The sequence below is a fragment of the Plasmopara halstedii genome (assembly GCF_900000015.1).
Source record: "Plasmopara halstedii genome assembly, contig: Scaffold_2592, whole genome shotgun sequence".
Lineage (NCBI taxonomy): Eukaryota > Oomycota > Peronosporomycetes > Peronosporales > Peronosporaceae > Plasmopara > Plasmopara halstedii.
The window spans coordinates 218816-238258 of record NW_020189499.1 but is presented as its reverse complement, the minus strand read 5'-3'; the positions used below and the strand labels follow the sequence as shown (position 1 = coordinate 238258).

General features: G+C 45.4%; 4 protein-coding genes across 4 annotated transcripts; 1 reads left to right on the top strand and 3 right to left on the bottom strand.

Moving 5' to 3' along the window:
- Positions 1–10894: 10894 nt before the first annotated feature.
- On the bottom strand, positions 10895–11121 carry PHALS_04334 (uncharacterized protein; the record flags this gene model as incomplete). The annotated part of the gene is made up of 2 exons (XM_024718430.1): positions 10895–11032; positions 11098–11121. 2 exons carry the CDS (start codon positions 11119–11121, stop codon positions 10895–10897), a joined length of 162 nt encoding a protein of 53 aa, XP_024583830.1.
- Positions 11122–12305: 1184 nt separating this feature from the next.
- PHALS_04333 (uncharacterized protein) lies at positions 12306–12551 on the bottom strand (the record flags this gene model as incomplete). Its single annotated transcript, XM_024718429.1, has 2 exons — positions 12306–12407; positions 12477–12551. 2 exons carry the CDS (start codon positions 12549–12551, stop codon positions 12306–12308), a joined length of 177 nt encoding a protein of 58 aa, XP_024583829.1.
- Positions 12552–13799: 1248 nt separating this feature from the next.
- On the bottom strand, positions 13800–14499 carry PHALS_04332 (adp-ribosylation factor; the record flags this gene model as incomplete). Its single annotated transcript, XM_024718428.1, has 2 exons — positions 13800–14197; positions 14352–14499. 2 exons carry the CDS (start codon positions 14497–14499, stop codon positions 13800–13802), a joined length of 546 nt encoding a protein of 181 aa, XP_024583828.1.
- Positions 14500–15249: 750 nt separating this feature from the next.
- PHALS_04331 (polypyrimidine tract-binding) lies at positions 15250–17591 on the top strand (the record flags this gene model as incomplete). The annotated part of the gene is made up of 6 exons (XM_024718427.1): positions 15250–15339; positions 15449–15815; positions 15884–16002; positions 16077–16664; positions 16724–16834; positions 16902–17591. The coding sequence occupies 6 exons, from the start codon at positions 15250–15252 to the stop codon at positions 17589–17591; spliced, it is 1965 nt and encodes a 654-aa protein (XP_024583827.1).
- Positions 17592–19443: the final 1852 nt, after the last annotated feature.

Genomic DNA, 19443 nt, shown 5'->3' with positions numbered 1-19443 from the left:
TTTGAGGAAGCGTAATTTAGGTCACCGACCTTTCGTTCTATACTTAGAACAAGTACGAATTTAGCGGATCGCAATCCGCTAATCCCAAGAGTAATTATTGCTTTAGCCCAAGGCTAATTATCTCTTCGGTTTAAATCAAAACCTGACTTTATTCTTTTTTATCTGCGGCAAAGCCGCCTAATTTTATATGTATAGATTTTCTAAAGAATACATAGTAAAATCTAAATATATGCATAACTACTGGCTACCAAGCCACGTACCGTGTTTTTATTTGGGTGCAGTCACACCATGCCCATCTCGTGTGACACGCACCCCTGTTACCAAGGTACGTGTAACCCCGATACACAGAGGATAAATATGAAAGCTACACCCAGGAGCTGATCAGAGAGCCTCTCAAGTTAACGAGAACTTAGTGTTGCTCTAGTACAAAAGCGAACAAAAGAGTAAGTTTTAGTTTGATTCGGGTTGATACAACAACAAATCTGTAGTGCACCTTGCGCAAAAGGAGCCTCGGCTCAAAATGTCTTCTGTAACCATCGCTCAGAGGTTGGGTTCGGACACTCCACCCAGGAATACAAATCAAGCATTCAGATAGGTTTCTTTGTTTCTTCAAAAGTGACAAAGAATTCGAAGCAATTAGTTTAAAGCTAAAACATGTAACAGTATCCGACAAAAAAGTATCTTTGCTGCTTCACGTACATCTAATAACCCACGGGTGCTACATTCTTCTTTCTCATTATCTTCATGATAGCCTGATACTTCTATATCGTCAAAATCTTAAATTTGACAAAAGAGATTTGTACAAATTCGTACATATACGGTTGGACGGACGTGTAGGCTGTATGTACAGTAACCTACGATACTTAGACCGTAACAACCTTCTTAACGGAGATGTTGACCACACCGGGGCATATGCTTTGTTCGCCTTTTGAGACATTGCGCGAAGGTTGACGTTCAACAAGAACTCAACCCGCGCCGAGCTTTATCCGACCTGCTGCACCCTACAGGGTATGCTCCTTATAGCATGAATGCTCTTCCTTTGATCACCACACATGATCCGACGAGGCTTCAAGATAGACGCGGTCCATAAGATTGACGTATAAACGACGAGAAGACCGAGGTTTTCTTCGATAGAAGCGACATCCCAAATTCCGACTTAACAGCTCCACCCTCACCTGAAGTTAAAGCCAGCCATAAATCGAGGGAGAGGTGCCTATATGACTGTACTGCACGAGGTAAGAACTCCGCGTCTTTCCCTGCGGGTAGAAGTGCTGCGGCACTCCGCCGAAAAGGTCACGAGAAGGTTATGCTCTGATCTATGAATACTAGCCTTCCTCTCCACAAGCACAACAGTCGCATGAACTGTTTCCGATTTCATTCGCAACAATATTCTGAAGCCATTACAGTCGCTCACCGTACTGAGTCGAAGCCCGTATGCGCCTGTGCGTTTGTTTCGTCCGCGCACACCAAATATAAAACAAATACCAGAAAGTCGCTTTAGAGAGCTGTCTCTGACCACACAGGTCATCACACCCAGGAGAACAAATTGTGCTCGATGCAAAATCAATTTAGAAATCCTGTCCATCTATAAAGTCTTACCTTGGGTACTATTTGCGTACTATGTAGAGTATCTATTGACAATTTCGAGCGCTGAATAAAACACTATTCCGCACTCTCGCCATCGGCACAAGCGTCATCCCACGCCTCTCTCAGCTTTAAAACGCGGCTTTGGTGAAGTGTACGTTCAGCTAAAGATCCAGTAAAGCTTGACGTTATGAGGTATAAAGCACACCCTTTGCTCATCGATCAACGCCGGTAGAGAACGCTCTCCCGCGACTAGCTCTCGTGAGCTATCGTGATTGTTGATGCACGCTAACTCTCTCTAAGAGTCTCGGCATACAATCAAAACGAAGACTGGTCGAATATCGTAACACGCTCTAAGAATTTGTCATCACATTCAGCTCCTTAGCGGTACTTAAACGTGTCGCTATTCCAGCGCAAAGACTTGCTTAGCTACAAGGCATGGTTAAAAGGCTACTCCCTCAATAACCGGGCGCTTTACATGCAAGTGACTCGTGAAAGTGGGATCTTGTTGTGGCTAAACACAGCCTATGGAGAATGAACGAAACGTCACAGACGGCATCAAATGGTCGATTCAGAATTGAAACAGCCAGCATAAGGGCACACGTGACGGTTTCTTTTACATTTTTGAACACCATAACGTTTGTCAGATCCCATCATCGTTTACGACGATTTGTGGGGAGACATATTGGCGTAATTTGCACTGTACTTACTTAAGTAATAAGTCAGACCAAATCATTTCCTTCAGTCACAGAAAAATTGGCCAATCCACAATGGCGTTGACGGTTCCAGGATCTACCCACAGGTCCATCTTCTTATGCGACATCTCAGATTTAAGACTTAGTCGATGCCAAATACACGTTTGTCTGCATTGGGGGACGATTTAATTAAGCAGAACTGCTTACAGCTGTTTGATAAAGATACCCACCGCCAATTTCCGATGCATTACTCAGTCGTCGAGAACACATCGTCAAAGTTGATGTACATATAGTTACAATGTATCCGGAACAGCGGTACACCAGACAAATCCACGCCGCATCTATATTAGATAGTCTCTGGAGCATAGGCAGCGCTTCTAACCCATTTCGCTTGACAATTTCTATAATCGCTTTATTCTGCACAATCGTGTCACGATGACACGTCGCCTTCATGAGTTTAAGATGGAGAGTGGCACTCGCATGGTGAAAAATCCGGACGCGTTTAACAAGCTGGCAGTGTGACTCCAGACGACGGGAGAGCCGACGGATGAATCAAGGTAGCTAGTGATACTTCTGAGCAGCTTGCCGGCGACATATGAGATGATTTCTTCTATCGTAGAGAACGCCAAGGACATAGATCAAAGTTATGGAATAGCTGTTGAAGGAGTCAGACAAGCTACAAAAGAAGTAAGCAAGTGAGAAAGTGTTTTGTACCACAGGCAACAATTGACGGATCCAGGGCAAACGAGGAAGTGGTCGCGAAAACCCCCTATTGATGAATTACGACAGATCCTTTAGTGAGGTTTTGAGAGGCAATTAAAAACATACAAATTTACCCTGTCTTTTTATTCATGAGTGAAAACAGTCTCTTCGAACAAACATTTTGGATTTCACTGAATCGCATGATGGGCGCGTCACACTGTATTTCAGACTCGGCGATACCTTTACATTATAACACGAGAGAACATCCTTAATACAGCCCAAATCCTTCCTTAATACTGGCGTCATATAGCCGTCTTTCTCAATCGGCTCATGTCCGTTAGATTACGGCACTACGCCAATCTGAATCTTTTCCACGGAAAAACACTGTGAGAACCCAGACGACCAGTTCCTTTACACGTCTCACCTCAACAAATCTTCGAGAAAGCTCAGCTTATAACTGTGTTTAATCGTCTAAACAGTTATACACTAACGAGACAGCGACATACTCTCGGTAATTTTGTCCCAGCAGGGATACACACCGAAAACTTCCTCTATTTTATCACATCCCGTTACTCTCTATCGCTTCTATCCTTCTGCGCAAGGCACTAAGCAATATCTCTGCTAGATGCTCCGGAAAATTCTACGTTCATTACAGAAGCCATCATATCTCCATGCCCGTGCCGAAAACTCTTCTGCACTATAACTTAATTGAGTTCATGTTCACCCAAATTCCAACGAGAAAAGAAGTGCGTGACACCGCAATTTTTTGCCTTTTAGCCAATCCGCGCTCGTGGTTTTTGTGCGACGTTGCACCTAGGATGAACCGTATCTTTACTCAATGAATATATATTCCGCCGTCAATGTCGTCAAACCTGATTAAACATAAGTTTCGTCATGAGCTTCGACATGTCCAAGTTGCAAGACGCACGGATATTCGACAGTCGCGCGTCATACGTAATTACATAATTTCGCAATGCTCAATCAATTCATTATCAGGTCCCAGAAAGCCCAGGATGTCGGTGTTTACAACCAGCTATATCGAGCTGTGGGCTCCCCTCTTTTATATATCTGGTCTTTTAAACAGAGGTCGCATTGCCCATGATCTTCACGAGGTACAATAGGAAATTGTATATTCATAGTACGTCGGTCTGTGTGTATTAAAACAATGATAGATCGTCTTATCTTTGCCCCTTTTCGGTCAAATCGAAACCACAATAGGTCAAATCATGTCGATTTTGGCGTCGGCTGTGCTTGATTCCAAGTAGATTTTATTGGATTCGAATGCATCTATGCGCTAAAGAATGGTTAGCATAAAAAGTCAGAGCAAGACTTGCAATAGAGTATTCTCCTGTTAAGTGTGGGATAGATATGTCATCCGTACCCATGCATGCGATGCATTGTAAGGCATAGCGACTTTGCCATCACATCAATAACGGAAAATGTATATATTGCTATCCTTCTACGTCTTGAATTACTTGGAGATAAAGTATGAGCCAGACTGGTGGCGGAACTGCTATCGCGTCGCGCGGACCAGGGGATAGCCCACGTCATGATGGCGCCATAGGTAAGACACATAATGTGCTTTATCATTGGAGACTTTCGAGACAAGGAAACTTTGAAGTCGAGTATTACTGCATGAAGTGTATAGTTACGTGTTAGCTCCGCTTTCCATTACCCGTGGCTGCTGTATAATAGAGGTGATTTACTTTACTCGTAGCTCGTGGCAGCACCACATGACGGCGAAAATAAAGTTGGAGGGACATGAATATTTTGGACACTGCAGTAGAGAAAACTCGTTTGGATCAGTGAAGGTTAAGTACTGGTGCCCAATATATTCAATTGGGTAATTACTTATGGGCACACCTGCTAAACTGTAATGAGCCATTTCACATGCTTTGTGGACCACACACGTTTTGTGTCTTACAATTACTGTACATATAGTTGTACATCCCCTTTAGTTTTGTTGTTTCGGAGCTGAAGCACACTTCAGGTTGAAAAGGTTCGAATCCTATTGGTTGAAATAATAAATGTAACTCCACCTTTCCTCCTGTTTTCGTTAGCCAACGGCCGACTGGAAGCGAGCAACACACGGTTAGGCATGTCACTTGACCTTGGCCTTCTCAAAAAGTGTGTGGACCGGGATGGGCGATTTCCATTACACTTGGTAGCACTAGTAGTCATTTCAATGTCGACTACTTCGTTGGATTTATCGATGGATAATGTGGATACCACAGGCGGTGGTTGCCCTCGGATCGACAGGGGGGGTATTTATTTCTAACACACTAACAGTGGGAGTGTGTGGTGGAGCTGCGAGCTTTAATCAGAGATCACGCGATCTCCGACATTTGACAATTGGATCAAGGAGCGTTGAGTCAGCTTCGTCATCTTCCCCACAAGTTGTGGAGACACCGTCAGCCGTCTGTAGACACAGAGCGCCCCGCAAAAAACAAGGTGAAAAGCTTCCATGGGAACAAATATGAAAGTTTGCGTTCTGGCAGCGAGAAATGGACATCGCTATCACGATGGCTCGGATTCATGATGACCGTAGTACGCCATTATGTCGCATTTGATTGGCCGTGCGAAGGATTAAGCGATGACGTGGGAAGTAAACCTCCCTGGCTACTTTGCCACATGGTAATGACGGAAAAGGCAATAAAATCGATGTTCTTACCGCCGAGTGTTGCGTTTCGACGACGGTCAAAGTTTCTCATCATGCCGTTACGACAGTGACATGTTGTACAACTATGTACAAAATCTCCGTGAGCTTCATGCCGGTATGGCAAGTGAACCACTGCCAGCGGCAGAGATTGTCACCGTATTTATGGAGGGACTCACTTACGGTCATCGTAAACTGACGGCACTAGATGCAATCATAATTGCATTACGTGAGGACTACTGTCAACGTCAAGCACGTGGTCAATCGGTCAATCCGATGGAAGCAGTGACTGATGCTACCGGAATCCCGATACCAACGAATCTTAGCGCGGTGACTGTCCGTGGGTAGTAAGTTTGCTGTTACGAATGTCAACAATTCGGTCACATCCGCCGTTATTGTCCACGTAAGAAACAATCCTTCCAATATGGCTCTCATCGTGATGGCCCCGAGCCACATAGTACCAATACCACGAGGTGTTCGGTAAACGCCCGAGCTTATCACTACCCAGTAGTGATAAGCTCCTGTGAGTGTAGTGGTTGAATCACGCATGAGTGTTTAGCCCTCGAAGGATTGCTGTCCTTCGTTAACGACACGAGTCGGAGTGGCCACAGCAGTATGAAGGGATACGATCGGTCGTTAAGAGCCTTAATTGAATCTGGCTCGTCGCGAAACTATGCGCGGAAGCAAAGTGCTGCTGAAATCAATTCAGAGCTTTCAGATGCAATATAAAGAGGTTTTAGCTGAATCTCATTGAAGCTGACCACTGATGCGGTTAACCGCGAAGAACATTCCGGTTAGTCTTCAAGTGAAGGTTAAACACTTCAACTTTAAGAAAGTATATACTGTCCTTGAGATGGACAAACGGTATGAAGGTATTTTAGGTATACCGTGGTTTTGAAAGCACGAGCCATAGATTGGTTGGCAATCGAGTACGATTAGGAGTAGGTCTCCTGGCGAAAATGAAACTCGTGGGGTTAATAAGCTCACATTCACAATGCACCAGAAGAAGCGCCCAAGCGTTAGGCAGTCAAAATGATTCACTCTTCATTGGTTATGTCACGCAAATGACATTCTCCAGGTTAGGACGTATGAAGTGGCCACGGATGGTCACTCAAAACGCGCGTTGATGGATCAAGTGGTGTATGAGACATGCCTTTTTATAACGAATAAATCGGTGGTGGGCATGGAAGCGCCATTACTTGCTTTATTAGATGATACGAAGCCGCATATCGTGGTGTGTGACGCTTCTGAGTTTGCAATAGGTTGTGCACTATTGCAGAAGGATTCATATGTACACGATCGTGTCGTGTCGTTGCAATTGCGACAGCTGAAGCCAGCAGAAAAGTACTACCCTGCCCACAACAAGGAGCCTTTAGCAATGAAATATGCTCTGATGAGGTTACGTGCTCGCCTCATTTGTTTAACTCCGTTTGCCTTCTACACAGATCGCGCAAGCTTACGTTATGGGTTCAGTCGCCTCGCTTGTCACAGCGAAGAGCTCGCCGGTTGTCATTTTTCGCAGAATACAACCCAGGGCTGAGTACAAACCAGGAAAACTGAAGTGCTGGTTCACGTCGTCATGGATATGAGATAGCTCATATCAATTATATCGAAAGCGATGTATTCGATTTGAAACGTCGAGCGTATGTTGAAGAGAAACAGTGTGATCTGATCATCAGAGCACTGTCATCGAGTGGTATGGAATTCCATGACAAGCTTTCTGGTCGCTTGAAACCAAGGTTGCGTCGTTATGCAAGGAATGATGGTCTCCTTCCCTATGAAGTTGGATGTGACGACAAGCCACGAATTGCGGTTCCCCACAACGATGATTGTAAGAACAAGGTGGTATACGAGGCGCATTTTACGCTGATGACCAGTCACTTTGGCTGCGAGAAGACATGCCAGTCTCTCAGTGCCCAATTTTGGCGTGTCCACACGGACAAGTGAGTGGCATGATACGTGGCGACATGCGATGTCTGTCAGGGAGTGAAGCGCAAGGCACATGCAAGTGACACCGCAAAATCTTCCTGTTCCTACTGACCGTTGGAAGTCAGTCTTTCTCGACTTTATTTTCGGCTGGCTGATGGCCACAGTGGGGTGCTTGTTTTGTTGACAGACTCAGCAAGATGGCTTGCATCGGTCCGTGTAGCGTTTTTATCGACATCGAAGCCTCAGTTAGATTGTTCATTGGTCATGTTTTTCACAATCACGGATTGTCAGACGCCGTCGTCTGTGATCGTGATACACGAATCACGAGTTATTTTTGATCGAACTGTTCCGAGTTCTTGGTACTCGCTTGAAAATGTTCACAGCAATACACCCGAAGTCCGATGGGCAAATAGAACGTGCCACCGAATGGTCGGTGATGTGTTGAAGATGCTTCTGTGCGTAGAATCCCACAGAATGGTGTTTCATTGGTTGAGTTTGCAATGAATACTTCAGTTCAGTCATTTACTGAATTTACACCATTTTTCATGAATGGCTTGTGACACACGCAAATACCGCTTTGTGATGGGTGGTATCGCTGATGTAAGTGGGGGAGAACTCGGCAAATCGTTGCCTCGCAAATTAATTGACTAGTGATGCGATTGTGAAGTGCAAATATAAGGGCGCCCCGGACTCATCCATCATTAATTATTAAATGATCACACGGGCGCGAGATGCAATGGTGACGTGCACGATCTGCATGCATATAGACGAGGTCGTCGAAGCAAAATGTTATTTATTTTGGGGAAGTATGTACAAAGTAGTACATATCAGCTTGAGACCGCATCGTCTGATGGGTTTTTTGTACTAAGTAGCTCTAAGAACCTATCAGACGATGCGGTCTCAAGTTTGGAAAGCTCGGAGCTTGTTCCTCGCTTCATCGGTCCATTCCAAGTAGTGTCATGCCATGGGAATGCGTACACTATCAACTTGACGAGATCCGATGTCTTAAGTATGACCCCTCAAACCTTACCATTGCGACAACACAGTTTCCCACCTAAATGTAACTTCATCTTATAAGGAGATGGCTTTAGAGTTATGGCTTCGGCACGAAGGTCGGAGGTTGATCCCGTTGGCGTTGTTGCATCAGCATCGCCCTCAGAATGTTAAGAAATATTAGGAACGCCCGAAAAAAGAGTGAGATCGCTTGGCAGGAGGCCCTGCATCATCAGCGGTAGCAGCCGCAGCAGGAGGAAGAGCTTGCCAAGCCTGCTCTATTCGGTGGAATCGATCCTCGATTACGTCCGCGGGCAAGCTTCAATGACGCCATACAAACTCGCAAGCTTTGCCAACGACCTATTGATTATCCCTCACGCGTTGCAGCGTCGACGACACCCGATCAGTCACCTCGATCTGCCGCTGGTTCATCAGCGAGAGAAGCTTCTCCACCTTTGTCAAGCGCAGTCACAATGCGTACAGGCAGTGGACCAGCCACAGAAGAAGCAGAGGGGACAGCCGCTCCGACCACCTCCCCCCTCTTCTAGATTGACAAAAGAGTCGATACTACCGCTTTAAAAAACGTGGTGGCGGCGAGAAACGTCTGCGATCGAGAGGAGCTCTTGGTGGACTGGCTGGGGTATCCAGCGAGCGAGAATACATGGGAGCCTTGTACTCATATTCGTTGCGACTGCCCAGTATCGTTCGCAAGTTTGATGCGGGTCCGGCGACGGACTCCGCTTTGGAACACTGAAGCTTGCTCTTCTTTCCCTGTCCCGCTCGTCGTGAGGCCGACTAATGACAGAGAGCACTTCACGAGCATCCTCGACATTAGAGTGACACCCAGTCTGCGCTGTCAAATGCGCAAGCTGAAAGCGCATATCGCGCACCTTCACCACTTCAGCAGCGGTGCTTGCGCTTTCCAAACGGTGGATATTTGACCAAATCCACGGATTTGGTCAAATAGACCCATGGCCACGCATAGAATCGATTGTTGATTGTCTGGATGAAATCCAAAGAGGATTGTTGGACGTACGGATTATATGTGAGGCTTCGTGGCTCGCCTCCAGCACGAGTAATCGGCCCGATGGTGCGTGAATTCGCGACTTGCGTCATCAGTCGAGCACATATCCGACTAAAAAATTCGCTGAACTCTAGGGTGGACCCATCACGTTTTGTGTAGCAGTCGTCGTGACGTTTAAGCTCACGATAACACAAATGCGCTAAATGCCGTGGTATTGTAATAAAATTCAAGTTCGATGGTGACGAAAATGTCATATAGAGCAAGCGTGTGGGTTGTCACTCTAGCGAGAGTTGGATAGAGCGATACGAAGAGCGGGAGAAGAGTTGAAGAATAATCGACGAATTTGGGTAAACCCATTTTTGAATGGGTGTTGGTGTTATAAGCCATGTTTTCAGTGTCTTACCTTAACTGTACACCATGTTTAGTAGTATATCTTCTTTCAGTTCCGCTGTTTCAGAACTGGAAGTACTTCTCAGATCAGGGAGATTTAAATCCTAATGGCTATAATAATAAATGAAACTTCAACTTTTCTTCTCTTTACGCTAGTCAACGGCCTGCTGGAAGCGGGCAACACGCGGTGAGGCGTGTCGATTGACTTGAGTCTTTCTTCTGTAGTGAGTGTACACGGGCGGGCAATTCCCGTTACATATATGTGCTTACTGCCCATACTGAGCCGCATGCGGTGACACCCTTGTGAAGCTTGTCGTTTCTGGCAGAATATTAGCAGTCTTCCCAAAAAAGATATAATATCGCCAGTTTGGCTTATGTGGGCTGTCTGAACAAGATATCTTATCTCGTTGCTATTAGTGATACCAAATAGGGGGAAACGATCAAGCAATTCCAGAATAATCTTTGCCTTGCCGGTGAACATTGTTTAAGATCAAAATTTGCGCTTATTTCGAATCTCGGCGAGAATTGTTTCAGGTGATTGACACAGACTGGACATGATACCCGCAAATTTTTCACAAACACATCGATAGGCGCAACGCGATTACTGGCGGTGAAGTATACATGCCGAACTACTTGCCTGGAGCAATCGTAGTAGCGAAGCAAACGCTGCTGTTCATTGACTTTGTGCTGATCAACGCGGTATACGTCTCGTAGTTGGGTAAATGTATTATTGTAGCTACACTTTGGAGAAAACCTACAATTTATTATTCGCTACGCGCCGAGTGCGCGCCGCTTATATATGAATGCCATGATGAGCAGAATCAGACGATCGACGTTCTGTTACAACCATGAGTGCCAGCTACAGTAGATTTTCTCACCTGAAAGCTTTGCTCGGCAAGCATGAAATATCTAACTTTATTTCTACGGAAAGCGGCCGGACATTCCACCTGGATTGTGACCAGCTCCTGGTGAAGTGAAAGACTTAAGCTTGCTCCAAGAGCTCATGGAAATCGGAGGCTCTACTTCGACACGAATTGCTTGGTACCACTGCCGCTCCAACTGGGCAAACCCTCTGTTTTACATCGTAAGAAGAAGAAACAGAGTCAAAAGTACAACACGCTTACCATAAAGAAGGAGAAAATTTGCATTGCTAGAGAGAGTCTGTTTACAACATACTGTAGATGATGTCGTCGGTGTACTTGTACTATGCAAATGCAAAAAATATACGCCTTGGGCATATCCTTCGTTTGTTACATTACGCTTGTAATACCGTAACATAGGCTAGGATCATGTCTTCTATAGCGCTCGTAGAGCCTATTCGCCACATTTGCCACCATGAGCGTAACTTTACGGTAGGTACGAAACATCCGCCTGCCGCTAATTGATACACAAGCGATACGGTGGCTTGTGGGACCTGCAAGTGAATTTAAAACGAATTTCGAGCGCTCATTTTTTTTCGGGGTATCTTATCATTTATACTGTCATGGAGAGCGCACCTTGGAGAATCTTCCGTAAAAGGGATACATCGTGGCCGCATTATTTTCAATAGGGTTGTCGTGGGATGTGTCGGGATCGAAGAATCCCTGCAACCGCTCACATCGAATTAAAAGTCGTCTGTCTCGCCATATATGGCCTTAAAGTCGCTGGCCGAGCCTTTCTCGATGGTCCGCAACATTTTAAAATACTTGGGGAGAACCCCGTTGTAGAAAATGTTTGTGTGAGCTGATGAGAGTCTGGACAAGGGTTCCTAATTTCAAAAGAAGACAGGTTACTTACCATATGACGGAGTACGCACACATTTCAACAAATCCTTTTGACGAGTGTCGTAGAGGAGGATTCTTTTGGAGCTGGCTTTGCGCTATGCAGTAGCCAAGGTTTGTTTCATGTAGATAGTAAAACAAATGGGTCCAAAATCTGTTCAAGCTAGATCTATCTCTGGTACACAAAAACACTTGGTTGCGGTCCTAGTGCACGAGCCCACATTGAGATATAAGCTACCGGAACTCGAAAGGGCTAGGATTAAGCTTTCGTTAGCGCGTGATGCTGATAGCTATCTGACCCTGTTTAAGACTGGGCTCCTTACCCCTCGTACCGCCATGGGGCTTGCTCAGTCAGTGGGGTCTCCAGTCCACCTAACTATCAAACACCCGATCGGGTGTAAGCTGGCGGGGCAGACACGATGTTCAAGTGTGGTTGGTCATTCTCTTGATGGCCCATCTCCGGCTGCCTTATTTTGGATCCTATGGGTATCAACCGGGTACATTCCGGTATCAGGTCAATCGACTAACTACTTGAGTCCGTGGTCGGTAGAACCCACATTGAGAGCGGCACTTTAGCGAATCGTCGCAAAAAAAATTTCAATGCAGAGTTCTCGAGAGCTTTGTTGTAAGTGTGGTTTGTGATGACCCGCGTAAAAAAATAAGTCGAGCACTCCCTATCAAAAGCACAAATTACTGCGAGGCCAAAAGATCAACGACCGCTGAAAAGCCCTATATCGATGCACTCGAGGTCTGTGATGATGCCACTCTTGTCGTTCTTGTTGTTTTTTTAATAACATGTTAAGATCCCCATTTGGCATAGCCGTCGTTGAGATGCTTCAGCCTGGGCAGAAGCTTGGCACCAGAGAGAATATTGATGGATCGTCAGCTGAAAACTATAATTTGATCGAGATATCAAATGTACTGAGATTCAGCGACACAAGATTGATGATTATTTCGCGTCACATAGCAAGCGATCGCCTTCATACTAACGTTTTGGTGCGATAACAACACAAATAATATAGTGACTGACAAGATGCATGTGTGACAACTTTTACGAGCTTGGTATGTTCTGGAGCTGGATCTGTCCGTCCTTCACATGCATGTCAGCATGCCCACCAATGTGGATAATCGAACTGTTTTTCACAAATAGGTTGCAGCGGGGCTCCCGTAGTCCTTAAGCTTAGAGGGAGATTTATTAAGGTTGGTGATCGTTGTTAAGGTCGGTGTTTTTTGTTCTATACTTAGAAGCAGTACGAGTGTAGCGGATCGCAATCCACTTACTCCAAGAGTAACTACAAACTTTACCCAAGGCTAATTGACTCTTCCGTTTTAAACGTAAAACTGTGTTTCTCTTGCGGCAAAAGCTGCCTGTATCTAAATATGCAGGTTTTCCTGTCTATATGGTAAAACCTAATTCAACGTATAACTACTGCTGTTACAGCCATGTTACTGTTACGGTGCAGCCACACCATTGTGTGGTCACACCAATCTGTCTAACACACACGATTGTGTGACCCCTACTTTCTTACCAGACCCGTGGTCTTTGATACTGCAATATCTAGCCTCTCGAGGCCGCCATTTTGGCTCTTCTTAATCTAAATCGGTTATTTCGCGTCAAATGTGACCTTTGCGATATCATGTGTTTTTGCTTTATGAGCGCCAATGGACATGAAAGCTTGATAATGCATTTTATCCATACCTATCGCTTCGGTGGCAACACTCAAACCTTTCTGAATAATCTTTATAATAAAGCATCTACTTCATCTTTTACGTTGCCGCGATTTGCCAGCCAGATCTTCTCTAAATGTTTTTCAATACATTTGAATATCAATCGTTTTTATCGAGATTTTCGATTTGTACGAGACGCATTCGCAATATACATAAGGACCAACTTGCATAAAAATTTGGATATTTGACCGAACATGTTGAAGTTACGAGGACATCCTGCTAGTGAGATATGTGTGAGTATAATGCAAAATTTATAGCAGCGCCAACTACCCATGATATATAGTCGTCTATATCTCCCACTACCGGCCGACGTATTAGGTGCGCCAAGCGCGAGCTATTTATTTTGCTTTCTGAAGTGTTGCAGACAACCAGTCCAAGCCTTCGTATAAACCATCACCCGTCGTCGCGCAACACGCCTGAATAAACCACTGGCGGTGGCGCAGACCGTGCAAGCCAAGCTTATCCGTCATCTCCGCAGCACTCATTGCGTTTGGCAGATCTTGCTTATTCGCAAAAACCAGAAGCACCGAATCTCGCAGCTCGTCTTCGTTAAGCATGCGATGTAGCTCATCACGGGCTGCGTCCACACGGTCGCGATCATTCGAATCAACCACGAAGATAAGACCCTGTGTGTTCTGATAATAATGACGCCATAACGGACGGATTTTGTCTTGACCACCCACATCCCAAACTGTAAAACTAATGTTTTTATACTCTACTGTCTCCACATTGAATCCTGTAAATAAAGGTAACGGTTTCGTCAGACATATCTCGACCGAAAGTCAACAAAAATGAAAACCCAAAATGCTTGCGTCTCGCATTCTTCTGCTCCATTAAATAGGTAGATACGAGACGAAACAATCGAGAATCCAGCAGGATTGTAAGCTTACCAATAGTAGGAATGGTCGTAACCACCTCACCAAGCTTAAGCTTGTACAAAATGGTGGTCTTACCGGCAGCATCAAGACCAACCATAAGAATGCGCATCTCCTTTTTGCCAAAGAGGCGCTCAAACACGCGCGAAAAAGCCATACCCATGATTGCTTACAATTTCCAAGCTTTCGCCGTCTCTGTCTTTAGCTCCTCCTGCAATTGGTGAATGAGGGAGAAACTATGAAGCCTAGGGAAATACCTGGAATTTAGTGAAACTGCAGCAGGAGCCAGCCAATCATTGACTGACACCAAAGATAAATCCGCAAAATAGCTTTTCTCTAATTTTTATACGGATTTGAACAATGAGCTAAAAAGTTGCAACTCACTTGGAAAGTGTTTTACGCTCAAATGTGTGTCTGCTCTGTATATTTGATTTTTGTTTCATCTTGTCGAGTCGACTTGGATGCTAGTACATCAATATAACATGGAACTGCTTTCATCTTGTGCAGATGCATTTGTTGCTTCTTAATTTTCATTTCCTGATAAGTTTGATCAAGCCTCATGTCTCAGAATAGTGTCTATGCTAAAAACTTCGACTGTCCTTATAGAGGGATCTACTTAGAGGTTCTCAACATACTCCACTAATTTCAAACTTGCCCTAAGCTAGCGATTAAACCCGGTGAGTCCGACATGCGTTTAATTATCATAGCCTGGACTGACTGGGCGCTATTGTTCGTAGTATTGGCAGGTCCATTCAGTAACTTGCCCAGATATTGACTAGCAATCGATCCTGTTAAATCTGCACTGGATTACGCGGTTGCCTCTTATCTTTTCCAGCCGCGTGCCCTATCCTGTGACTTTACTCCTTCTCCCGTCGACTTTCTCCCTTAATTGCTTCCTCTCTTTTTATCGCTGATGGCACTAAATGGCGGCATGAAGCGCCAATTTGAAAGTGTTGACGATTTCGAATCATCCAAGCGCCTGCGCTCTCAAACGGCATCGCGGGTAATTTCTTGACTGACACAACTTAATTCCTTGTTTGACCTTGGTAACCCTGCTACTTCACCCGCTTTCTCACTCTCTCTGTCCTTATCTGTCCTTGCTAATCAAATAGGTCATCTTTGTCTGTGGACTACCCTCTGACTGTCTGGAGAGCGAGCTGCTCGCGCTTTGCTGTCCGTTCGCAGTCGTGGAAAAGTGCCTTCTGATTTCTCAAAAACGCCAAGCCTTCGTGCAATTGCCAGATGTTGTCTCGGCCTCTAATCTCGTCACGTTTTATCAGACGCATGATGCCCAAATTCGCAGCAAGAAAATATTTTTCGAGTATAGCAACCGTGATGAAATCAAAGTGCAACTGGACCATGATGCCTCACCCTCTTATCAACAACAACAGCAAGCACTTGGAGATCGTCAATATCAGCAGCTTCCACCTATGCAATTTGCACCACAACACGATATATCTTTACTAGCGGGAGACGGAGGTATGATAAATGATATCACGCTTTATATTATACCAAACGATTATCTTGAAAATTCTTCCTACGTCTAGGGCAATTTAGTATGATCCAGCACGATGGCCCTCGTCGTGGCGTTGGCCAACCGAATCAAATTTTGATGGTGTCTGTGTCGAACATCGAATACGACGTTACGGTGGATGTATTGCAACAGGTTTGTTCATTGAGACTGAAGAATTTGGCTAATCGGTTGCATGAGAAGCTTACAGTCTTACGTCTGGACTCCAGGTATTTCAAAAATTTGGCAATGTGCAGAAAATTGTAACATTTTGGAAGGACAACGAGTTTAAGGCGCTAGTTCAGATGGAGTCGATTGATCAAGCCCAAGCCGCACAATCCGCTTTGGATGGGCGAGATATTTACACAGGCTGTAACCAACTCAGCATTGTGTTTTCGCGCCACCCAGAACTTCGTGTTCGATACAATGACGACCGATCTCGGGACTACACCAATCCCAACCTTCCTCCGGGCCCAAGTCGTGGTGAATCTCAAACTGAGAGCGAGCCGATGTTAACAGCTTCTTCTGAGCAGCGCGATGAGTTTCGGGACATTAGATATAATAACTCACCTGTACGCAATGGTGAGCTTGACTATCGTGGACCCGTGAACGCTCTCAGTGTTGGTTCTCGTGATCCAAACGTGCGGGATAACCGAATTGGTGCTCCTAGGTTCGATGAGCGTCCTCCGCAGATGGATAGACCTCGTGATGCAAGAAGTGGACGTGAACTACCAATTCATTCAACGGGACGTGCGATTCGAGGTGATACTCGACCATCACCTGCTTTGATTTGCAGTAATATCGATAGCGAGCTAGTGGTGAGTTTTGTCACATCAATATGGGTACACTATTTCATTAATGCTTTTTCCTTTAACAGAGTCCACACCGCCTCTTCACGCTCTTCGGCTGCTTTGGTGATGTTCTTCGGATCAAGATCATGTTCCGCAAGCGAGACACGGCTTTAATCCAGTTTGTTAATGAAGTTCATGTAAGTGCAATCCTCAACGTATTCATTGTGCCAAACATCGACACACTCACATCAATGGCTTCTTTAGTCGACATCAGCACTGGATCATTTGGATGGCGTTTACGTCTTTGGAAAAAAGCTACGGGTTGACTATTCGAAGCACTCAAGTGTATCGATGCCGCACGCTGATGCAGACCGCTTCGAAGTTGAAAATACTTTGGACTTCTCAGGTTCACCACTTCACCGCTACCGACGGCGTAGTCCAGAAGAGGCTGTCTCACCTTGCCCCCTGCTACACATTTCAGGAATTCCTATGGAGCTGCAGCGCAATCAGAATGCCCTTGTCGACCACTTTTCGCAATTTGGCTTCGTGAAGAACTTTCATTTCTTGCAAAATAACCCAAAGATGGCGTTAGTGGAGATGGGATCAATTGATGAGGCTATTATGGCCTTACTCCGACTCGACAATTTGGGATACCCGGAATCGCATATGCGCATATCCTTTTCAAAAGCCTACCAATTTCCCGGTGGCAATGGTCCTGGTCCTGGCCCTGCTCTTGGTCCTCCGCATGGCTCTGGTGCTGGTCCAGGTAGCTGGAACGCGCTAATGCCACTGCGTCCAAGAGATCGAAGTCGCGATCGCAGCCGAAATCGCGAGAGGGGTACTTGTCCGACGGGAGATCGGGACCGATCATTTCGAGATCGAGCCCCCCCCCAGCAGCGAGGGCATGATTTTCAACCGCGTGATCACTCTCGGCGTCCACCTCCGCGTTTTTAACCGCAATCTATAATCTCTCGAACATCCTCCATCTTGACTCTTGCGTGTGCAATGTTCTACCGAAATTAATTGGTCGGGCCTTGTCTGTATCCGAGTGCATGGTACTGTTCTTATTCCACCAGTTCAAACCGCGATTTATCTGATCCAGCTCTAAAAATATCAACTTTCTTTTCGATAATCTGAACGCTTTATCGACGAAACAACAACGATCAAATTTACAATCGGATGTGGTTCTGGCTGAAGTTGAATGCTGAACAAAAACTTAGTAAAAAGTATTCGAACTTTGGCAGCTGAACAAAAAGTCCCCTTAAAAATTATCTCGGTCTTCGGAGAGCGCTGTGTTTAACGTCAAGTTTCTGTAAAGTTGTGAGCATATAGATTGTGCAATTTGTACAATAATATTAGATACAATACGGTACGATTGTATGAAATTCACATCACACATTGGTATAATTGTGAGTACCGAAGATGAAGAAGCCTCCGATCAGGAAGGATTCGTGTTCCAAACATAGCCAGTGCAAAATAAAAGTTTTAGAGACCTTAATACATTTCGGTTCCGCTCCTGGTAGGAGCGCTTAAACCCAATCTTTGTGCGTTTGCTGATGCAGACTCTTTGAGTCAAAGCTTCTCTATGCAAATTGCACGACACCACGTTGCAATTGTTAGCACACATAGTTAATCAGTGACCGAGTCGTGAAAAGACTGGAATTTTTACAATGATGGAACGTAAAATATTCATGTGCAGCAGATAGACGAGCTTAACAAGCTTGGTCTTTAGTGGGCCCTGCTGCGATTACGGCCGAAGCATCGAAGGTTGTGGACGCTTGCTTGGACACGCTCACCAGCTTTGAGAACGCATCGGTGCGGCCAGGAGCGGCCCAACTAGGAGATAAAGTAAAAACAGATACTGCTCACTTAGGCCGTGTCATGGTCTTTGAGGGCCGTGTAACGGGGTTACACGAACCCTGAATACAGGGGTGTGTGCGTCACAGGAGATGTGCATGGTGTGACCACACCCAAACAGGAATACAGTACGGGGCTAGGTAGCCAGTGATTATGCATGTGATTAGATTTTACTATATATATTTAGTATATTTAGGAAAATCTAAACTTTTAGAATTAATAAAAAATGGATAAAGATCAGTTTGAATTTAGACAAAAGAGTCTATTAGCCTTGGGAAGGCAGTAATTACTCTTAGAGTAAGCGGATTGCGATCCGCTAACTCAGACTTGGTTCTTGTAAAGAACGAAAGGTCGGTGACATAAAGTACGCTTCCTCAAGCGCTTAGCTACGGCAGCCCCGCTGCACTTGTAGTCAATCTACACCTGAGTCGTTTCGACTGATCCTCTGTGAGGATTGACGAATTTTCATCTTTGCCCCAGGGCATGCAGGACGGTCTAATAATCTGATGTCCTTGCTTGGCCCTGAGGGCGTGCAACACTTTGTAGCACAAGGCCCCGAGGCACTCGGTGCGCGTCTAGAGGCGTTTTCGAGTTACGAAAAAGCGCTGCTAGAGTTCCTGCAGTAGAAGATGTCTGCATCGTTTGCGTCTATGACGCCACCGTCGGTGACGGAAGACTTCCCACGACCTAAGCCGCTCATGGTGAGCAGGATGGTCTTTGAGATGAAGGAAGGAGAGAATCTCCTGCTCTGAGTGAGAGTGGTCGAGATGGTCATCGCATCCGCCATGCTCTTAACCGAGCAACAGCGGGCGGCGCGAGCCATATCAAAGCTTGGTGATCGAGCGCGAATATTGACAGTGACTTCGGTCGAATCTGTGTTTCCCTCCTGGGCGGAGATGAAATTGCAGCTCGCACGAGTGTTCACACCGCCTAATCAGGCATATCGCGT